Source organism: Trachemys scripta, chromosome 2, assembly GCF_013100865.1.
Source record: "Trachemys scripta elegans isolate TJP31775 chromosome 2, CAS_Tse_1.0, whole genome shotgun sequence".
NCBI classification, from domain to species: domain Eukaryota; kingdom Metazoa; phylum Chordata; order Testudines; family Emydidae; genus Trachemys; species Trachemys scripta.
This window is the reverse complement of record NC_048299.1, coordinates 155,985,474-156,008,084: the sequence shown is the minus strand read 5'-3', so window position 1 is coordinate 156,008,084 and position 22,611 is coordinate 155,985,474. Positions and strand designations below refer to the sequence as shown.

Sequence of the window (22,611 nt, the reverse complement as noted above, 5' to 3'; positions counted from 1 at the left end):
ACCTTCCCATCCCGTAGGGTCCTAGAACCCGGGCACCAGCCCAAGCCTAGACATCTACATAGCAATGAAACAGCCCTGCAGCCCAAGGTGGCTAGCATGGGCCAGCTGAGGGTGTCTAGTTGCTTTGTAGACACATGCACCCCAAGAGACCAGTCTAACTACTTATGCTAAACTATCCATTTGATCTTGTGTTTAGCTGTGACACTCTGAGCACCTTCCCCAGGCCTGAAGAAGAGCTCCGTGTAAGCTCGAAAGCCTGTCCCTCTCACCAACAGAAGTTGGTCCAATAAAAGATATTCCCTCACCCACCTTGTCTCTCTAATATGCTGGGACTGACACAGCTACAACACCACTTTTGTTCATATAAACCTATGTAACAAAAAGTTAGACCTCCCAATCTGGGCTTTTTCATTAGTCTATCCAATGAGTTTGTCTCTTCTAATTATTCTCTGCTTTCCACTCTTTTGGTGTGCTTGCTTCCCCCCTGGAAAGTCCTGGTTGATGTCTGTTAGTATTTCAGATACTGTGCTGGTTACACTTAACAGGACTGTCTTTGGGACAGACACAGTGCTCTGCCCTGCTAAGCAAAGCTCTGATCAGCGTTCTCACCCAGGCTGACACTTTCTGCTGGATTTCTCTTTCAATATTTCCACATGCAGCACAGAAATGGTATTTTTCACCGGCGCACGCTCAGACTACCCCGCCAACTCTTTTTTCCTTTTTCTTTCTGGCTACTTTGCACCGATTAAAATGTTCCATGGAGTATTTTTAGATCGGGGCATCTTTTGCAGACCTTGTGACTGCACTAAGGCCTGGGTCTGAAACAGCTCTGTTTTCTACTAGCACAGTCACATGGGAGCAGATCACGTGGGCGCTCCCGATATAGTTATAGAATCTGGTGCCTTTTCTCTTTTGGCTCATATCTGATAGATTGTGTTGCCAGTGCGGCTTGCACAAACTCCCTTTGGAGAGTGGGATAGGATCAATGATCCCATCGCTATACCAAGACTCAGATCCCCCAGCTTCCCCTTTCCAGCCACTGGGGCTGGGGGAAGCAGAACAGGAACTCCCTGATGAGGGTGTTGTGCCAGCCCCCTGGAGCAGCAGGGACTCCCTCAGCAATAGCTGGGATCCGCAGCAAGGCAGGGAGAAGCCCAGCCAGAGCCCCCTGCCTTCCTCAGCACTCTCAGAGATGGCTGCCCCCCTGGAGACACCAGGTCCAAACTCCCCATTCCTCCCCCGTCCCCACACACGGATCAGCAGAAACAGAACTGGGGGGTAGAGGTGTTGGAACCTTCCTCAGCAATAGCCAGGAGGAGCAGCAGGGGCATGGCAGGGCAAATCTCAGCTAGTGTGGCCTACCTTCTCCTTCCACTTTCCCCAGGCCTTCCTCGCCCCGGGGCACCATCAGACTCACGCTCCAGCTGGCTCAGTGTCCTGTCTGCAGGCGAGAGTGGTCAGCACCACATGCTCCAGAGGAAGGTGCAAGAACCCCACAGTCAGCAGATGTGCAATCTGTCCCCATCCAAACTCCTGATAGACATTGGCGTAAGCCTTGGAGCAAGAGATTTTATATCCCTTCCAAATTGTTTATTAGCATTAACTGTTATAACGCTGGATATTCTTGTTAGCCATATAAGTGTTCAGTTCCTCTTTGACTCTTGCTCAGTTCTTGGCCTCAGTAGCATCACGTGGAAGTCAGTTCCATAGTTAACTGTGTTGTGTTAAAATATTTTCTTTTCTCACTTTTGCATTTGCCACTTTTCAGTGTCAGTGCATGTCCCCTTGTCTTGAGTTCTGAGGCAGGGAGACTCTGCAGACTTCATTACAGTCTGAGTTCTGGACATGATCTTCTGTTGGCGGATTGCTATTCTGCCCCAAACTCTACGCCCAGCCTCCCTTCCCCTGCCCTCCATGCTCCCCCCACCATTATTATTACTGATTATTTGTATGATTAGAGCACCTACAAGCCCCAGTCATGGACCAGAACCCCACTGTGCTAGGCGCTGCACAAACACAGAACAAAAAGACAGTCCCTGCCCCAAAGAACTTATAGTCTGAGTCTAAGACGAGACAACAGCTGGATACAGACAGACAGGGGAGTACAAGGAAACAATGCGACACTCTTGGGCAGCGGTCCAGCTTACCCTCTCGCTTTTCTCCCTCTTCCCTTCCTTGTTTTTCAATTTGCTCCTACTCATTGCCTGTTTACCTTATCCCAGTCCCATGATACAAAATAATGACAATACATATTTTAATTAAATACATACAGTCATAAAGAAACAAGAAATGGATCTAAGAAAACTTACTGCCATTCCAGTAGTGCCAACTCCAAAATGTTCACAAATCATAAGTCCGCTTTCACTTCAAAATCATGAATCAGAGCCCAGCACCATGAGATTGGCTTAAATATGATGGGATTTTAAACAATAATAAATGTGGGGGGTCTGTTTGTTTGCCTGCTGTCCCTTTAGGGTTCAAGTTTTCAATCTTTTCCCCACAATCATGATGTCTAGAAATGCCCCCCCTTTTAAAGAGCAGCTGAGATTCTAGGCTAATAATATGACTCCAGGATCTGGAGATTGGGGATTAATACAATCCCCAAAATCACATGTGTTGGAACCCCTGCCATTCTCCCCCAGTCACTTTGTTTGCATGTTGTGCTGCTTATCTCCACCATGGGTCGGCTGTTTGTCTCTGTACACTATAAGCTTTTCAGGGCAGGGCCTACACCGGCCTATGGGTTTGTGCAGCACCCAGCACAATGGGGCCCCTGATCCCAATAGGGCATTAAGTGCTACCACAATAAAATACATAATAATAGCCACATGCTGCGTGCAGAACACACCCTTCATTATGGGTTCAAAGGCACAGCGTGGTGGGAAGAGGAAAAGCGAGATCTCCCAGCAGGGCTGACTGTAATAAGCAGAAGCTGAATTAGTCACCGTGAAAGTTTAATCTGTTTAGTCTCTGTGGACATACAAAGTGCTACTTGTTCAGGGCTGTGTAGCTCATATGACCATGTAACATGTGCTAAGAACTGATGCTTCACGCTCCTTGAGAAGAACAGCGTCATCCCTGTGGAGCCATTTGGCTCTAGCTGGGTGAGGGGCACAGCAGGGTCACATCCTCTAATGCAGCATACTGTGATGGGTGTGCCCCGAGCAGACTCAGGGGCCATGATTAGTTCATACCCAGCTCTGGGTATATTTATAGTCTAGTCCAGGCCCACATCTATACAGTCAGGGAAAGAGAAACCAATCCCCCAAATCCTTGAGTAAACCTAAAAGAACATCTAGTTCTGCACTGGGTTGGCTAGTCATTGAGGGCCAGGGACATCACCCCAGTGAGACTCACCTCCCCAGCAATGCCCAAGGCCCTTGCTGTCCCGGGCTGACATTTGTCCTTTTTATTGATTCGTTCTAGAGGAAGGATGTCCAGTGGTTAGGGTACTAACTTAGGACTTGGGAGACCTGGCTCCAGTTCCCTGCTCTGCCAGACACTCCCTGTGTGACGTTGGGCAGCTCTGATGGTATAAACTGTGTCCACTCTAGCTAGGGCTGCTTTTCTGGCACAGTATATGGTGTAGCACTCCTCATATAGACCTGGCCTGGGTGAGCTCCTAGTTAGACAGGGTGGGTAGGGAAGCCACTCAACAACTTACTCAGGACCTGTTATACTGCTAGCTTAGCTGTGAAATGAAAAGCAGTATCTTTGATGTGCTTTTCAACTGCAGAGTTTATTTGACTTATATCTGGCTTGGTCTCTTGAGATTTAAACAGAAAACAATCTGAGACCCTCGGACTCTAGTGCAGAAAGAAATGAGGGCAAACGTATGAGCTGCTAAACTGTTAGTTTTAACAACATCCAGCATTACAGTATTACAGCTAGCAGGTACGCTAGTTTAACAGCTACCGGTGTATTTCACATTTCCTCTCTTGTTGTAACAGCTGAGCTTTCGTAATGAAAAGCATGACACTGCGCAGCATCACGTCACAGGGAACTCAACAGCAACTTCCTAACAACAGCCACTGCAATGAAGATGGTAAAGTGAAACTGTGTTGAGTCCCCTGCGTTCCTCGTCCCAGGGCTGGAGCCTCTCTGGGGCCCATTGCAGTCATCACTGAAACAGCATTCCAGGGTGGCCCCGCTCATACTCCTGTACCAAGCCTGGTCACAGAAGGACTTGTAGGAACAAGACTTAATGACGCTATCTGAAAAGAAACACGCGTATAAGCTGTTACATATTGACATGGCAGTAGGCTACTGTACTGAACATCTCCTTTTTTCCTGGGTTACGCTGATCTGTCGAGTCCCATCACTGAGTGAGCTAGAGACCTCCTTTATGCCAGAGATGTGGTGTAAAAACACCCCCTTCCCGGCCCCAGAACTGACTCTCCACCAGGAGATACATTGGCTGAGACAGCTGAACAGCAATGCAGTGCTGCACAGTGAGCCTGGGGAATAACCCACAGAATTGATATGGGTTCAAAGCCCTCCAGAATCAACTCTCACCATCCCACTGTGCAGTAGGTGGCTAAGTATTGTTCACAGCCACATTGGCTGAAAGGTCAAAGCTACACAGTAGAATTCCAGCCCATCTGCCTTCCAACCCTGTGCTCTCTGTCCACACCACTCTGCTGTCTTTCAGTTCCTGGGCTGGAGGGAACTTGGTCTTTCTGGTGTCAGGCTGTTGTTTCTGGAGGACCAGAACAGCGCATCGTAAAGAAGGACTTTCTCTGGGGCAGAAAATTCTTGCTGTATATCTCAGACCAAATGTGATTATTTTACAGGATGTCACTGCCCTGTGCATTCACTGCTGAAAGCAGAGAATGCCACCAATACCCACAAACCAGAAGTCAGCATCAGAGCTGCAACGGTGGGCAACAATTATGGAAACCGCTGGGAAAAATCCCAGTTGCACAAAAAGCAAAACGTTTTTGGAGTTTTGCTTTAATTTGATCTTTACTGCTTCCTACAAACCAACAGGTGATTGCACACAATCAAGACCCAGCACATCTCTGCCTGGGATACAATTATGAAAATGCATGAGCTATGGAATTCTTAGTTTCCCCAGAAGAAAATCTGGGGGGAAATGGTGAGATTTTACTTTTGACCAAATTCTCATTAAAATCTCAGTTTCTGCACACAAACATTCTCCAAGTGAGGATGGATCATTTTCCCCAGCTGCCCTCAGGTGACCTTTAGAAAGTCCTATGGCTTTTAGGCTGCTTTCATGCCTAAGTATTGGAAACATCACCACTTGAATTAAACTGTACATATTTCTGCATAAGCCAGCGAAAAATAAATACATTCATTCCTTCTGCTCAGACTGTTAATGTTTTCATAGCTGGAGAGGAATCTCCTTGAGCCTGGACTATTTTACGTATTTTATTTATTCACCTTTATGTTTTCCTGGAGCTCTCATTGCTGTACTCTCTGAGCTCCTCAGATACACTAATGGAGTTTTCTGCACATCTCTCAAGAAATACTTTCTCCATTAAACTGAGCCACAGCGAGGGTAAGGCCCCGATCCTCCAATGTACTGAGGTACTTAAATATCTTTGAGTATCTGGGCCTAGGTGACTTGCTGAAGGTCCAGCAGTGAATCAGGGACAGAAATTGGAATGGAGCCCAGCTCCGCCAAGTTCCTTACCTGGAAGCCAGCCCATCCTTCCTCTGACTGGCTCGTTGAGCTAACAGTGTTGCTTGATTGGAATGGCTCCTGACAAAGGCAAGTCCCAGTGGAATGGTATCACATTGACAAAAGCGTCCAGTTTTTATGCACAGTTCAGTAATGGGAAGTTTTTTAAACAGCCAGGCTAATTGGCCATTGGTAAACCTACTTACCTAGGGATGTGGTGAATTTTTTATCACTTGGAGTCTTTACATCAGGAATGGACGTCTCTCTAAAGGAGGCCTGGGCTGGATGCAGGAACCCCTGGATACAATTCTCTGGCCTGTGCTATGCAGGAAGTCAGCCAAGAAGCTCAGAACTGGTCCCTTCGGGCATTAAAAAATCTCTGTATTTATGAGTTTTGGCTCAGCGTAAATGAACCTGCTGATTCAATGCAGACCAAGCCTCATCCTTGTTATAGCTGAGCTGTGAACTAACCACAACACACTTTTACTACCTATAAGCCGGCTCACCATTCTCCTTACTTACCCTCTGCAGTGCACAGAGTCTAAGGCCCCTGCTGAGCCCTCTGCTTACTCCCTACTGGCCTAGGAAGCCATGTTAGCTGTTAGGTCATTAACACTTCACTATATTGCTTCTTAATGGAAACAAAGTCAAGCCAATTCCAGTGCTGTTTCTGGCAAGTTTGCTTAGCTCCAAGAGACTGGCTGTTTGTTTGCTGTAGCATTTCTCCAGCTTGAACATTGACAGCAACTAGACATTTATTTAGACGTCTCAAACAGGATTTATGGACTTCTGGGATGGGCCAGGACCCAGGACTGCTGTTTTCCATTTGGCTTTCACTGTGACTTCTACTCAAAAGCTTGGAAGCCTTTGCTGAGTCCTTCCTGCACGGCTGCTGACACTGAGCTCCCGGTGCCACAGGAGCAGGCTCTGCCAAGCCTCAGTTCTTTGATCTTGCAATCTGGACGAACCTTCCTGCTAAGACTGCCTCTGACAAGCCCTTTCTGTGCACCCCCTTCCCTCTCAGCAGCAGAGTCTGGACATCTGCAGAGAATCCCCTTGGGGAAATTGCTGCTTCTTTTCCTGGAACCAATTGAAACCTAAAACGGACATTTTAAACATAAACTCCTCGCTAGGGAAGTTTTCCCCTGCTCCGTTTCTGAGCTCTTCCTCCTTGGGTCCTGCCGGCGACCCTTTCTCCTCTATAGCATGTATCCATTATTCTAGCTTCTGCTCATTTTGTGGGGACTATTTTTTCTCTGCCCAGAGTCATCCCCATTCTCAGTTACCTTTGCTGGCCTCGTAACCGCAACCCCCCCCAATTCTCCCACCTCCATCTACTGCTACCTACTCTCCTCATTCTCAGCACCGTCTGCCCGTCCCATCTTACTCCAAATCCAATTCAGAATTGCTCTAATGGCTTTGGAAACACTCTCTGCCTCACTCCATAGCCACCTGCTTTCCAACGCACTTCTTCCAGCCTGGATCCATCACCCCTCCTTGCTAGCTCTCCACAGGTGATGACTGCACATTCCTGAGTGCTCCCTCGTGTCCCTAAAACACACTCCTCTTCCTCCAAGGTGCTGTCTTCTCCTTTTAAAGTCTCTTTTCTCTTTAGCTTGCAGCTGACTTTTTTAAAGAAGTAATTGATGCTGCTGTATGTGAAGTGTTATGTTCCTGGTATACGCACACAGAGAAGTTAGATAAAAATATAAATGCTCTTGCTGGAAGGTTGCAATGTAACATGACTTTATGTCTTAGAATTTAGAACAATAAAACCCAAGAACCAGAAAACAGAGAGAGACAAAGCAGGCTGCTCCCTAAAACACAGAGGCACAGCTCACTCCACCTTATCTTAGGCTGGCTGCCAGCAGACTCCTGCTGGTAAGCCCAGATCTCACACTTCCCTAAAGATCCCTAACCTGTAAGCAGGCCCAGAACCCACCCTACACTTGGCAATTTAAAGTGACAACCTACAATTATAAACAGAGTTTTCAATACACCACATGAAGGTCACATTATAGAAAAAATTTGTGCTACTTTATGGAACATGCCTTTTGGGCCTGATTGTGTGCTTGCTCCCCTAGACATACATTCACTAGCGATTGCTTGTACTTGTCAATAGGGACTTACCTGTTGCAACGATGGTGGAGCAGGCATCTGCATAGTGAGGACAGCTGTGGGATCCTTGCTGGTTGCAATCATCCTCATTCGATGCAATGCAGCTGTGGCACTTTAGAGCCGTCCCTTGGCAAAGAGGACAAGAGAAGAGCATGAGTGGAATTGTGCTGTGGAATTCACCACAGTGAATTTATGCGGTAACCTCATTATCACACAAAACTGGGCCCATAGTAAAGACAATGCTCTCTGCTATGTGACGGGCTTAATTCTGTCAATCAGTGATTGATTGGGAAGAAACACCTGACTGGTGCTTGAGCTAATTAACTGTAACTTTCCTTTGCAGAACCTATCAAAGGTACTGCTCTCAGGAAGCAGTAAAGGGGAGAAAGTACGAAAGATCATTTATAACACTATTAATGCACAGGCCATATGGTCCAGTGGGTAAGGGCCTGGCCTGGGAGTCAGGAGACGTGGATTTTAATCCTGGCTATCAGTGAGTGACCTTGAGCATGTCACTTCACCTCTCTCTGTGCCTCACTTTCCCCTGTGTGTGCGAGGGGGAGTGCTTTGAGCATTGTGGGTGGACAGCTCTAGATCAGAGCCAAGTCTCTCTCACACATGCAAAATATATTCAAAATCTTCCAGAAGTGACTCAAGCTGATGAGACCAAAGCTAATTCAGACCCTCCGTTCCTTCCCAGTTCTTGTTCTGCAAAATCTTCCTGACATTACTCTTTCCCCTATTCCCTTAATCTTACAAATCACCAAAAAGAACATTTTAATAAAAAAAACAATTAAAATAACCATCTATAACACTCTGTGGCCTTTTGTGCCAAATTCCGCTCTGATGCAACTGTTTATGGTGGAGTTTTCAGATACCATGGCAACAGGCACGCTATACAAACCTGTATCCGACCAAGTGGGTATTCACCCACGAAAGCTCATGCTCCAATACATCTGTTAATCTATAAGGTGCCACAGGATTCTTTGCTGCTTTTACAGATCCAGACTAACACAGATACCGCTCTGATACTATACAAACCTGAACAGCACAGACACCTTTGCAACCAGCAGTTTTACCAGGAAAATCACAGCACAAGAACTGCTGTGATGTTGCCGTGGCCTCTGCTGTTCTCATAGGAGAGTAATAGCTGTAAGAAATGACTTAGCAGGGGACACTAGGGCAGTTCTGGTTTCCAATGCAAGTGGCATGCTATGGGAAAGGCCCCAATGCCACACAAACTACTCAGGAGCCTGAAGATATGGGTAAATCCAGCCTGTTAGTATATAAGCATGTCAACGTGGACTCCGACACTGGGGAGACCTGTCCATTACTCTAACACATCTGTATGAGCTCCTGGGACAATCCACCCACGCATCACTCTCAGGCTTTTACATGGTGCCTTCCCCAAAGACCTGAGAAGAAAGCCTTGTGCTAGAGTAGGACATGCCATGGGTTGAGGCTCTCTGCTTTGGAGATAGGAACAAAATCCCTCAGTGCTTCACCCAGCAATCGGTGGTGCTCCAGTTGCAGCTTCTCTGACCTCACACCCCCACAGAAGCGCTAACCTCCACCTCCAGAGTATTCTCAGCTCCTGCCAGCTGTGCACACAGCAGTGTGTTTGGAGCTTAAATCCATAACCTTAGGGTTGGCCCAACCACGGACATGCTTGCATTAGGACATACGGCATGCACATTGGATATGTTGTTCATTTGAATGAATGAAGCTCTGTCGCATGTAGCACCTTGCCTATAAGCTTCATCCCAGTGGGCTGTACAGGAAGGGATTAAACACAGGGTTAACATACAAAGTAAACGGAGGACATGACATTAAGAGGCAAGGCACAACAGTGGTCTTTCTGATTTGTTATGAAGAGGGCCTGGAGAGTTGATGAGGTGACAGATGAGGAAAATAGCCAATTATTGGCTGGCTTGGGGCTCCATTTATCTGGGCCAATAATGTCAATAGTAGCTATTTGACCCACTTCTTTCTCTGAGAGAGAAACTGTGTGATTGCAGAACATCACCTGCTCACACAGACCCGCTGAGAAGGTGCTAACATGTTTGTGTCACTTGAGGACAACAAGAGACTTTAAAGCACCACACTGGTTTACAACACCTGCAGACCAAAAACCTCAACAAAAACTAGAGAATCTCATTTGTGTCTAAACCTTGGTATCTACGGGTGTTTGATATTGAACCATCCCTACCGAGATATCATTTATGTGGTCGGCTGTGCCTCATGTCAGTACCCACGTTCTCAGCTGAACAGAGCCCTCTCGTGGCCAGAAAAAGAGCTCTGGATACCACTAGGAGAGCAGCTGGGTTTGAATAATCTTGGCTGCCTATTCTGTTGTTGCTGCTACTGCTGTGTTACGAGGTTCACCTCAAAGGAAGTGAGGGACTGGATTCCACAAGGGAAATGGGACTGTAACGGGGCCAAATGACAGTAAACACTAGCCATTCTTTCCAAGAAACAGTATAGTCCAATTCATAAAGCCCTGGCTTATTCTCTGTAGTGCCAGTGCAGTGTGGGTGAGTCCTAAAAATCCAACTGTTCTGCATGGAACCACTTGGAGGATTGGTGGTGCCACCCTCCTGTGAAATGGCAGCATGTGCACCCTCTCTGTCGGAGAGAGATTCCGTAGTCAGTGGGAGCGTGGCTTGTGTAAAGACGGGGTCAATATTGAGTTTGGACATCAGGATTTGGCCTTATAGACATGGATATGCCCCTGGCCAGTGCACCTGGCTGTATCCTGGCCCCCATATATGCACTGCCCTCCCCTCCCCCGGCATGTGCACCTGTCTGTATCCTGCCTCCTCACCCCCGCCTCCCAGTATATGAACAGATGGATACTCCCCTCCTGCCCCCCCGGTAGAGGCATCATTCTATGCTGGTCCCACATACTGCACAGAGATCTAACTCCCACCTATCTGTGAGAGAAAGGAGAACATTTTAAAATATCAGCCATTGCAAATCACAATATCTCTACAACTTAGTGCACAACACGAACGACCGTTACGGCAGTAACAAGTTTCCATCTGTAGTTCCAGCCATCCCTTCTGAACACTGCAGTGTGAATCTGGGTACGTTTACAGAGGCTCTTGCCTCATTGTTTTAAGGTGTCACCCGTTGGCAAACCAAACAGCAACTTGGTTTCTGAATATCTAATTGTATCTCACCAGGACATCAACGTAGAGGTTCTCCTAGCCCACCTTGATGACTGCTAGCCCAGTCTGGGGAAGCAGAATGAGGCTTCCAATCCTCCATCGGAGAAGTGGGCAGATAAGACTCCCCGCCATCACTGTCTGAATGGGAAGGGAGCTGGCAGGAAGAGAGAACTCTCGACAGGGGCCTTTCCTGCTGGGAGGAGAAAACATCCCTGGAAATGGTGCAGAACAGCCTCTAGTGAATGAATAAAAAACGCCAGCATCTGTTCTGCGAGATTGTCTAATAGCTCGTCGTACCCTTCTAGCCTGGTTGCCTTTGGTTTTGCCGAGAAGCAAGTCATAACGCTGCACTAGACTATAGGACCCGTAAGTCTATATAACAATACACTGTACACCATGGCATGGCACCTTCAGCAGCAAAACAGCTTCTCTGACTCCCTGCTTCAACGTAGCTTTTCAAAGGAACGATACCAAAGAGCGAAGTTTTAAACTTGCAACCAACATCCTAGCAATGAAAACATCACCCTAATCAGGGAACAACTTGGATGATCCAGATCTCCAAAACACAAGGAACTAGCCATCTCTCTTGGGAGAAGCTAGTTCTGGAGTTTCCATATGGTGCAAAGTGGATTTTACGCTTGCATTTCAAACATCCTGAAGAGGAAAGTGTGAAGGGAGGTTATTTCTCTTTGAGCCCTCTCCAAAAGAGAAGGCACATTCCTCTGAACGAAAGTGAATTCTCTGCCGGGAAGGAACGCACTGTCCGATAGGTGAGGTATTACGCTCTATAGAGATGAAATAACAGGGCACAAGACAGACAGATAAACTGGCAGCTAACAAGCAGTGCAGAGTTATGCCCAAAGCGGTTTCTTCTACCATCAATTTCCACTACATGGCACTTACTTTCTGCTGCCAGGGACATGAAGATTACCAGTGCCAGGAGGGTCTTCATAGCAGACATTTCCTGGAGTCTCTGGAATGTTCAGGACAATTTCTGGTTTGTAGTAAGGTCTTCTAAGTAATCTACCAGAGTGATGGGCTCAGCTGTCCAAGGATAACATACTTAGTGCACAATCTGTGGTTAATACCTTCTTAGCCACATAGGACAGGAGGCAGAATCCAAGGGCACTGCCAGACCTGCATACAGGGGAGGGTTGGCTGTACTCTGGGCATCTCAAGGCATAACTTAGTTTTCAAGGATTTTTTATCCTGTGAAAGAATAAATCAGGAACAGTCAATGACTTACTTAATGTACCACGGGTGGCTTTGGAGGGACCTTGGTTTTAGCAAAGCACCTGACCACAATATTCTTCCATCAATTTAGACGTAAGCTCCTTAGGGAAGAAACTTTGTCTTTGTGCCTGTCAGTAGAATGTCGAGTACGGGTAGCACTATACAAAAAATGAATGATAATGGTATGCCTGGCTTGGATGAGTACCGCGTCCCTGTCCCCTCTAATCTCTAGAAAGCACAATTCAGATACTTCTCCTTTGAGTGAGGAGGTATTGGGTGAAAACAGGCTCATTCAGATGAGCGAGGTCTCTCTCCAAATCACTTCCTATAATCATAATGAAAAACAATCCCACAGGCAGGAACTGAAATCTAGGTTCCCTACCTTTATCGGGGTTACCCCTGGATCAAGAGTCGGAATAACACACTCAGAGACATGCAGCATTGTCTAGTGGTTCATGCAGGCAATTCCGAGACAGAATACTCCCAAGCTAATCCTGTACCACTGTGACCTTGGCCAAACTCAAATAATGTCTCTGTGTCTCAATTTCCCCACCTGTTCAAAGAAAAGGGGGGAACAGTGACACTGCCATACTCTTGCATTCGGAGATCCTCACACAGAGCGGAAAAGTATCAATGATCATTAAACCCATTTAACATGCACCTTCCCATTGCTCTGGCTGCACATATGAGATTTACTACCCAGCTCCAGCAACTACACAGGCTTGTTTCCAGTCTGGGAAAGTCTAGTGCAAAGGGTCCAGTTATTTGTCAGATGGGGGAGACGGGGGTACACGACTCAGAATGGCAGGGCATTGGGTAGTTTGGCAATTGCACACAGTACTGAAATGTCCTTCTTCCCTTAGAGAGCTGCGTCCTGGCAAGGTGAACGGAGCTGCTGGAAATACAGCGTGGAAGCAACCTGCTGGGGCACAGCACAATGTCGCACTCGTTTTTGCGTATAGAATGCTTCTCAGCTGCTGGAAAACGCTGACGTTGCAGTGGATTTTTAAAACGCTGATTAAGCTGATCGACAGTGCTAAAAAAGGAACCCGCCTCCTCCCATTTGATGGAGCTCAGCCTGGACACAGTTCTCCCATTCCCAAATCCTCCACCTCCATTTACTTTGAAACTCTCCCAGCCTGAGGATTATCAGTGATGAATATTAACACTGAGCATTTACATTGTGCAATGCTTCCTTCTCCTTCACGACCCCGTGGTCAGGCTGGGAAATATCTGCCTTTTTACAGATGGAGAAGCTAAAGAGAGGAGAGGTTTTACATGAGGCCATCAAGAGAATCGGTGTCAGAGCTGGGATTAGAACTGAATCCTGTCTCCTGATCTACGACCACAACCCTCTATTCACCTTTCTGCAGCCAGCCCGCCCAAAGTCTGTCACCATGTAAACCCACAAAATACAGGGAACATCCCCTCAAATTAGCATGAAACTATAAAGCACGTGACCTGAGGGCACTGGAAATTAATCATTTTTAAAATTAATTCTGGGTGCATTTTAGAGTCCATAAAAGCCAGTCTCAGGATTTGATTCTGATCATACGTGCACTGGTGTAAATGAGGAGTAACTGCACTGAAATCAATGGAGTGACACCTAACCCTGAGTAAATGAGGTCAGAATCAGGTCCTCAATACACATACAATGAACTGATACAGGAAAAGCATCCAAGAATGGTAAATACAGTTTTTATTCAGGCAATGAAACATGGAAAAAATATATTAGTAATCGTTATTATAATCTCATTTGTGTGAGTATAACTCTTACAAATATTTACCTGACATATAAAAGGGAAATTACTGTACATATAAAATTTATGCAGATGGTAGTTACATACACTGTACAAAGCAATCCTGATAGTAGTCAATGCAAAGAGTTCTTCTTCCTGCCTCTGGGAGGGAAGAGACTGCACGAGGGATGCAGTGGAAACAGATTTGCAGTCAGGATGGTCATTAATTGGCACTTTACTGCAGACAAGATCTATTGCAAATGTACACTTGTAGACGGCAACATTAATAATTTTACAGGCAGGCAACTTTGACAGTTAAAAGGGATGGTGCAATTCTACTAGAAAAAAGAGAGAGATCATGCTTTGAACTTGGTGCATGGCCATTTGCAAGTTTCCGGGTATGAGCGATACATCTTGGCTTATTCATTAGGGAAGGAGTTTTGTGTTCACAAGACACTTGTAAAAATTACTCAGCAAAGCTTGAGTATTGCCATTATCTCTCTGTACAGGAACAGCAGCAAGTTTCAGATCTTCCTGAAAATGCTACTGAATGGCAAAAGATGAAGCGGCATCTTTACAGACCTGAATAGAAAGATCTACAGATGATAATCCAGTCTATACCAAAGCTTTGCTTCTGGGTCTGTACACTATAAAGCAGCATACAAGATAAAACAGTCTCACTGACTTAAAGTTCCATACATCTTCCATTATATATAACTATAACCATTATATATATAACTATAACCATATTATAGTTAATAAATCATTCCTTAGGAATCTCATTTGCCCAAATTCTAACGGCATGCTGAGAGGCACAGAAATGGAACAACACTCAGATGATACAGACAGTGAAAGTGCAATCACTGCACTCTGGGGAACAGATACAAATGGGAAAATACTCTCAAATCAGATTACTACTGAGGGGGAGGAAGGAGCTCTCCGCATTTCAGTCTTGCATTTCAGTTCTCTTACCTTTGGAGGACAGGGAGGTTTGTTAAAGATTTACTTTGTAATTTGCAAGCTGCAGTTCTGTATAGATGCTGAGATTCATGACTGTATTTTATAGAGCTGTGTTCTCTGGAGTTTATCAAAACCTCTCTGCAAGGACGCATCATCTCAGAGCAACGGAAAAAAACCTCACAGAGAGACAGCTACCTCAAAACATGCTAAGATTTGAGGAATCAATCTCCCGGCACCCCAATGCGCTGGATCTCCAGACTTTAGCCCTCAATAAGCAAACCTTTCCTGCTTTTGTTTTAGTCCCTTATGGCCCCAGTAAGATAGCAAATGCAACTATGTTTGCTCAGAAATCTAATTTCGCTTCTCTTAACACAGGTGGAAGTGAACATGAGTGGCATAATATGGGTCAGTGTATCTGAGGGCAGAGATCACATCAAACAACTATTCATAACAAAGAACGAGTGGATCTAATGGACATCATTTACACGCTCTTATGTGGATTTTTTGGGGGATGAGGAGAACCTGTGATGTGACAAGCATAAAAGGGGGTTTTATTAAACACGATTTATTAAGAAAGCGCGTCTCATTTCTGTGGCAAACTCTTGTTTATTCATAGGCTTTTCTCTTGGGGTAGTAGAATAATGTTTTACAAAAACTCAGATTTGGTTCTGGAGCTGCCAGGCAGGTTTTCAATGCCATTTGATTACTATCTAAACTCTGCTACAACATGGACACTGTTTGCAGAGAGCAGGTCAGCCCGGGATCCTGGCTACTCTTTTACAATCTATGAACAGCTTTAGTTAAAACTCAACATTTTGAGTACATTGGGTGAAATTCACACCTGTGCAGAGGACTAGTTCCAAGACTAGGTACCACTCAAGTCTCACCAAAATCATGTGCGACGTGAGTGGTGCATGGACCTCGTGCTGGAATCTTGCCCATTGTTATTAGGGGAGAGTTAAATGGATCCCGATAAAATCAGAAACAACCTGAAATTTGCCCCCAACTCAAAACTAACCCAAAATAACAAATAACTTCTTCTGGGATCTGAAAAAAACTTGATAACTCTCCTCCCTCACACAACGTTTTTTCCTCTACTTTTTACCCATCCCTGCTGGGGCTGGAAGTGGAGATGCCGAGCTCCTCCCACAGAATGGTTGCTCTCAACAAGGTTTCTAGCCCAAATCTGCAGACCCCAGAGGTTCAGAGCTGTATCTCAATGTTTGGCTTCTCTCCTTCGGGGGCTCACCTTTGATTCATCTATTTGCCATTGTCCACTTGCAGTAACATCTAGCTAACACCTGCCAAGAAAGAGTCGTTATTATTCAAGAATCACAACACGGTTTAGGTGCGTTCTGGAAACGAGTGAGCTAAAGAGAATGCTCCTACTTCAGTCTGACCACACTCAAACTATGGTATAACCCAGGGGCAATCAATTATTTTTTGTCAAGGTCCAAAATTTCTTGGTTAAGGTATAGTCAAGGTCTAGACTTCAGAGAAGATAATTTAAAAAAATAACAATAATGATGATAATAAATAAATTAAAAGATTCTGGCATCCGTTCTAAAGCATCTGGTCATCCGGATTTGGCTACCTCTGGTGTAACCTGATCACTGAGGTTGACAGGAAGAGCAGCCTCGTGACCCCATGCTCTCCTTTGTCTGTGGTTCGCTCACTTACTGCCTGGACAGAGGTTGCCCGTCTCCCTCTGTAGATCATCTGATACAAGCTTTCTTACCAACATGCTTGAGGGCTGTGTAACTACTCCTCCCGGGGGAACAGCACAGGAATGGGGGGTTTCCTTTCCTGCCACCACAGAGAGCTCAATAGTCACAAAAACGCTGGGGTCCATATCCCATCAAGGGAACTACCCCTGGGCTAATTTCAGAGGGACCTTCTCCAGTGCACAGGACACTACTTTCAAAGGAGGCATGCTAAACTAGTCCCATTAGCTAGTCATATGCTAGGGGCAGGGTGTCACCATCTTGGTCTTGTTCAATGTATAATAATCATCTCCCCACAGAATACATTTCATAAAGTATATTTTAGAACAGACGTGTGCTCTGCATGGTCCATGTTAGGAACCAGAAAATAGAAGAGTTTGATTTTGGTATGAAACGATAGCAGCCAAAAGGCTTGCTAAACTTTTACATCCGCCACTAGCTAGGGCTCAGTTCCAAAACAGCAATCCTTCCCTGGTTTGATACTTCACCACTATCCACTCAGGACTTTAAAATCGGATCCACTGCCACCCCAGCTGTTGCCTAGCACAGCCCATGTTTTGTTCTGGAGTTACATTTCTTTGTCTGAAGGGCAGGAGTGCTTTGCACAAAAACTCAGACAAATGGTTCCAAAGCGCAAGTCTCTGACCAAGAGAAATTAGCATGGACAGAACAGTTCATACAGCTTGTGAGCATCACTGCTGTCAGGCTAGGGGTACTGCACCCTAGTGAATGCCATATGGATGAGACCAGCTGCAACTCTGCAGGGTGGGAAAGCATTGCCAATGCGCAGACAGGTAAAACTCATTGCTAATGTTGGCTCATGCAACAGCATTCCAAGTATGGTACAAAAACAATCTACATTCATTTAAATATATGTCACCCTGCAGAATTTCTGGGTCGCTACTGCAGTATGAAAGGTGCTTCAGCAATTCTGCATGAAATTGGCTTGGTCCAAATAAAGGGAAAATCCACACTACAGTTCCACTGAGTGGTTTGCTTGCATAGCTAGTATGATTCGGTTTCCTGCCCATTTGTACCTGCAAGTTTATTTAACAGCTGTTTGCAGCTGACTTTGCTTGTACTAGTTTCTGGTTCTTTTAGTATTCATAAAATTGCAAAGGCATTTCTGAGAGCAAGACACGGTCCAGAGCATTTTGCATAATTTTAAATGGCATTCTGTACTGACTTGGAGAAAAGGATTTTAGGACATTCACCATATGCACAAATTAGGGCCTGCTCCCTTCTTTCTGCAGTCCCCAAAGGGAGCGGTCACTCCTCTAATCTCACAGTAGCATTTTGAACCAATACCAAAGAGCTTTGCTTTGCATATTTTGAATTACTATTAAAATACTACTAATCAATGCCAGGAAATGATGGTGCTGGAGGGCAGCACAGGGCAAGTGGTACCACCCCAAGAGGAGATGTACAAAGTAGGTAACCAAATATGCACGCACATTTGTCTGGATGGAAGATCTAGCTATGCAGCTGTGAGGAAGGACCCACCAAGGCTGACAAGAGAGAACAGAGAGCCCTAGTGCAAGGACAATAAAGTGCACTGACCAAGGGTACCTCTGCACTGCAATCTGAGGTGTGACTGCAGCTCAGGCTGAAACACCTGCGCTATCCTGGCTAAAGGCAGCAATGTAGATGCACAATACAAAAATGCCAGGGACCCTGGGTACCTACGTGCATTGTTGAAGCCCATGCTGCTGCATCTACATTGCTATTTTTACCCATGCTAGCGCAGGTATGTCAGCCTGAGCTGCAATCACACCTCAGAGTGCAGTGTAGACATACCCAGAGAAACACGTGGGCTTCCCTCCCTAGCTGCTGGCAGGGCATGGGATCAGGACTTGCTACGACATGTTACATGAATATACACTTGGATCAGCCTATCAGAAATGAATCAAACCACTTTCAGGCAAACCAGTTCAGCTGTAGGATTAAGCAGTTAATCAAAATCACATGCTGTGGACACCGTGTGTGAGTGTGTGTGTGTGTGGGGGGGTGTTTCCTGTCAGATGCCCCTGATTTTAACATCATTACCTCCCTATCCCAGACAGTTCTACTGAGACCCCACAGTGCCTTCCTTTCTCAAGGTACCAGTATTGCACTGTCAGCTCTCGGCACCTGGGTGTGGGCTTAGCGTCACAACTGGGACCTCCCCATTGTTTTTAGGCAGAAAATGCCAACTGGTTAGGTGCTCGATAGATGTAACCAATAAAAATCCCAGCTCGGGTACAACTCACACCAGCTCTCTAGCTGCCAGGAAGGGACCCCAGAAAGTGTCCGTAGGCCTGACTGAGGTGCTGTCTGTAGGGGTGGGCATGTGGCTGCTGATGACACCAAAAGAAATGCACATGTCCTGCCGGATTAGGGAAAAACTGAGCTAAGCCCTAAAAACCTGGGGCTGCAAACCCTCTGATACGATCAGCCTAGAACCCTTTGAGACGCCAGCTTTGCCTCTGGGGTGATGGGATCCTGCAGTCAAGTGGGGCAGGCAGCTGTGCGCATGTGCTTTTCTCTGCTCAGGGGAGATTATTCCTGGAGACTAAGGCAAGGTGCGCAATGTTACAAAAAAAGCAGCCAAGTGCAGAGTGTTGGACAAAGGGTGGCGAGGCTCAGTCAGTCTTTCCCATCTTTGCAATCAGCTCGTCACAGATCTTGGTCAACTCTTCAATTTCTTGGTTCTGAAAGACAAACGGTCACATGGAGATGAAGAGCTGAAGTTCCCTGATGGCCACGGGTAACCAGTGAGTGATCAATTCCAGCCCCTTTCCCCAGCGGTAATACAAATAAATCAATCATCATCATCATAAAAGGAAAGGCATGGCCCCTGGTGGGGGAAAGGGAAGCAGAGCCAATCTGCTTCCACTGCTGACCCTCTGCAGGGACTGGGGCTCTATTGCATGGCGAGTGGGGGCCAATGAGATTGCTCTGCAGTTGGCACTGTAGTTCAGGGCATTCACTTCTGCAAACAGGATTATGGCTACTAATCCCTTTGTAACGCCATCCATTGCATTTCAAAGCAGCTATCCTTGTAGTATGCAGGCACTCTGGCATGTGCCAGCTGAGTGAATGGCAGAGAAGCATGTAGAAAAAGAGACTCGCTATCTGCGCTGATCTCCAGGAGATCTCCCTAGAACGATGCCCAGGGATCTGCATTCCAAGCTAGTCCTGCAGGATCTGCTGTCTACGCTGATCCTGGGGGATCCTAATCACAAACTATCGCTCTCCAGCTCCGTATAACTGCCCACCAGCCCAGGTCCATGTCTAGGGGCACAGTCCTGATACAACTCAAGGCGAGGATCAGCTGGGACACACATTCCATGGTGTGCGGGGATTTAACAGCCGCATGGAGACACCCTGGTATCATTTATCATGGATTTCATGTCCCCAAGTGGACGGTGCAGCTTGAAATGCAGCTGTTCCCAATAGCCACACCAATATTTCAGAGTGATGGTAAGTGGATAACGGGCAGAGATTTAAAGAATAGAATTTATATTCCTCCCCTCCTCATTCTGCCTGGCTTCAGGCTAGCTTTTCTGAGACCCTCCCTCTCATGTCGCTGTGATCTGAGGAATGATCCCAAGACAAGTAGGAGACACTTTAATGGCAATTGTTTCCACTGAAATCAATAGCTAAACAAACACCACTTCAGGATCCAGATGGGGGCGGTGGCCGAAGGGCCTTTACCTTCTGTTGGAGGGCTCTCTCCAGTGATTCCACCTTCATCTGCTCTTTGCGCAGCCCAGCATGGAGAGCTGCACCCTCAGCTTTTGCTTTTGTGCGCACCTGAGCAATTTCTTCATTGGCTCTACGTGGGGGTTCAGAGAGAGAGAGAGACAGAGTGAGAGAGAATATTTATCACATGGGCCACAGCCCAACAGAGTAACATTACACAGTGCCACAGCGTACAGTTATCTAAACGCCTAACAGAGCAAAGGATAAAGTCACCTGTTAAAGCAGCCAGTAACAGCTGCACTTGCTGTACTGGCTCCAGTTCTCCTCCATGTTTATGAGCAATAGATTCTGAGGCTGTGTCTACATGGGGAAGTTGCAATGGTGTAATTTAAATTGGCTTTTAAACTGGTTTATTTGAGATGGGGCAAACCCGCGTGGACACACTGCTTTCAGTTTCAGAGCAGCTTTTCTTGGGGTAGCTTAAGTCAACTGCAACAAGTTTAAGATGAACAAAAATAAGCTCCTTATACCAAAATCAGACTGTCGACACAGGGGTTTGACTGGTTTAACTACATCAGTTTAAATTCACATCTTCATGAGCTAATTCAGTTCAAACTAAATGGAAGGATAAACAAAAATAGATCTGTGACTAGGGTTTTTGATTCAAAAGGGCTAACTTAAAAAAATTAAGGAAATTAGTTAGGGAAGTGGATTGGACTGAAGAACTTGTGGATCTAAAGGCGGAGGAGGCCTGGAATTACTTCAAGTCAAAGTTGCAGAAACTATCAGAAGCCTGCATCCCAAGAAAGAGGGAAAAATTCATAGGCAGGAATTGTAGACCAAGCTGGATGAGCAAGCATCTCAGAGAGGTGATTAAAAAAAGCAGAAAGCCTACAAGGGGTGGAAGATGGGAGTCATCAGCAAGGAAAGCTACCTTATTGAGGTCAGAACATGCATGGATAAAGTGAGAAAGGCCAAAAGCCGTGTAGAGGGGAGGGAATTAAAACCAATAGTAAAAGGTTCTATAGCCATATAAAGAAGAAGAAAACAAAGAAAGAAGAAGTGGGGCCGCCAAACACTGAGGATGGAGTGGAGGTTAAGGATAATCTAGGCATGGCTCAATATCTAAACAAATACTTTGCCTCAGTCTTTAATGAGGCTAATGAGGAGCTTAGGGATAATGGTAGGATGACAAATGGGAATGAGGATATGGAGGTAGATATTACACATCTGAGGTAGAAGCCAAACTCGAACAGCTTAATGGGACTAAAATCGAGAGGCCCAGATAATCTTCATCCAAGAATATTAAAGGAACTGGCACATGAAATCGCAAGCCCATTAGCAAGAATTTTTAATGAATCTGTAAACTCAGGGGTTGTACCATATGACTGGAGAATTGCTAACACAGTTCCTATTTTTAAGAAAGGAAAAAAGTGACCTGGGTAACTACAGGCCTGTTAGTTTGACATCTGTAGTATGCAAGGTCTTGGAAAAAATTTTGAAGGAGAAAGTAGTTGAGAACATTGAGGTCAATGGTAATTGGGACAAAATACAACATGGTTTTACAAAAGGTAGATCGTGCCAAACCAACATGATCTCCTTCTTTCAGAAGGTAACAGATTTTTTAGACAAAGGAAATGCAGTGGATCTAATTTATCTCGATTTCAGTAAGGCATTTGATACGGTTCCACATGGGGAATTATTAGTTAAATTGGAAAAGATGGGGATCAATATGAAAACTGAAAGGTGGATAAGGAACTGGTTAAGGGGAGACTACAACGGGTCATACTGAAAGGTGAACTGTCAGGCTGGAGGGAGGTTACTAGTGGAGTTCCTCAGGGATTGGTTATGGGACCAATCTTATTTAATCTTTTTATTACTGACCTTGGCACAAAAAGTGAGAATGTGCTAATAAAGTTTGCGGATGACACAAAGCTGGGAGGTATTGCCAATACAGAGAAGGACCGGGATATCATACAGGAAGATCTGGATGACTTTGTAAACTGGAGTAATAGTAATAGGATGAAATTTAACAGTGAAAAGTGCAAGGTCATGCATTTAGGGATTACTTACAAGAATTTTTGTTATAAGCTGGGGACGCAGCAGTTGGAAGTAACAGAGGAGGAGAAGGACCATGGAGTATTGGTTGATCATAGGATGACTATGAGCCGCCAATGTGATATGGATGTGAAAAAAGCTAATGCGGTCTTGGGATGCATCAGGTGAGGGATTTCCAGTAGAGATAAGGAGGTGTTAGTACCATTATATAAGGCACTGGTGAGACCTCATCTGGAATACTGTGGGCAGTTCTTGTCTCCCATGTTTAAGGAGGATGAATT

General features: G+C 45.7%; 1 protein-coding gene across 9 annotated transcripts in view; it reads right to left on the bottom strand.

Moving 5' to 3' along the window:
- Positions 1-13,846: 13,846 nt before the first annotated feature.
- TACC1 (transforming acidic coiled-coil containing protein 1) overlaps positions 13,847-22,611 on the bottom strand; it is a 93,972-nt gene continuing 85,207 nt past the window's right edge. For all 9 annotated transcript variants that reach the window (XM_034762006.1, XM_034762007.1, XM_034762002.1 and 6 more), the window contains 2 exons: positions 20,285-20,405; positions 13,847-19,278 (listed from right to left, as the gene is read on the bottom strand). In XM_034762006.1, coding sequence (XP_034617897.1) covers positions 19,210-19,278; positions 20,285-20,405 — 190 coding nt within the window. In that variant the 3' untranslated portion in view covers positions 13,847-19,209. The remainder of the gene's footprint in view (positions 19,279-20,284; positions 20,406-22,611) is intronic.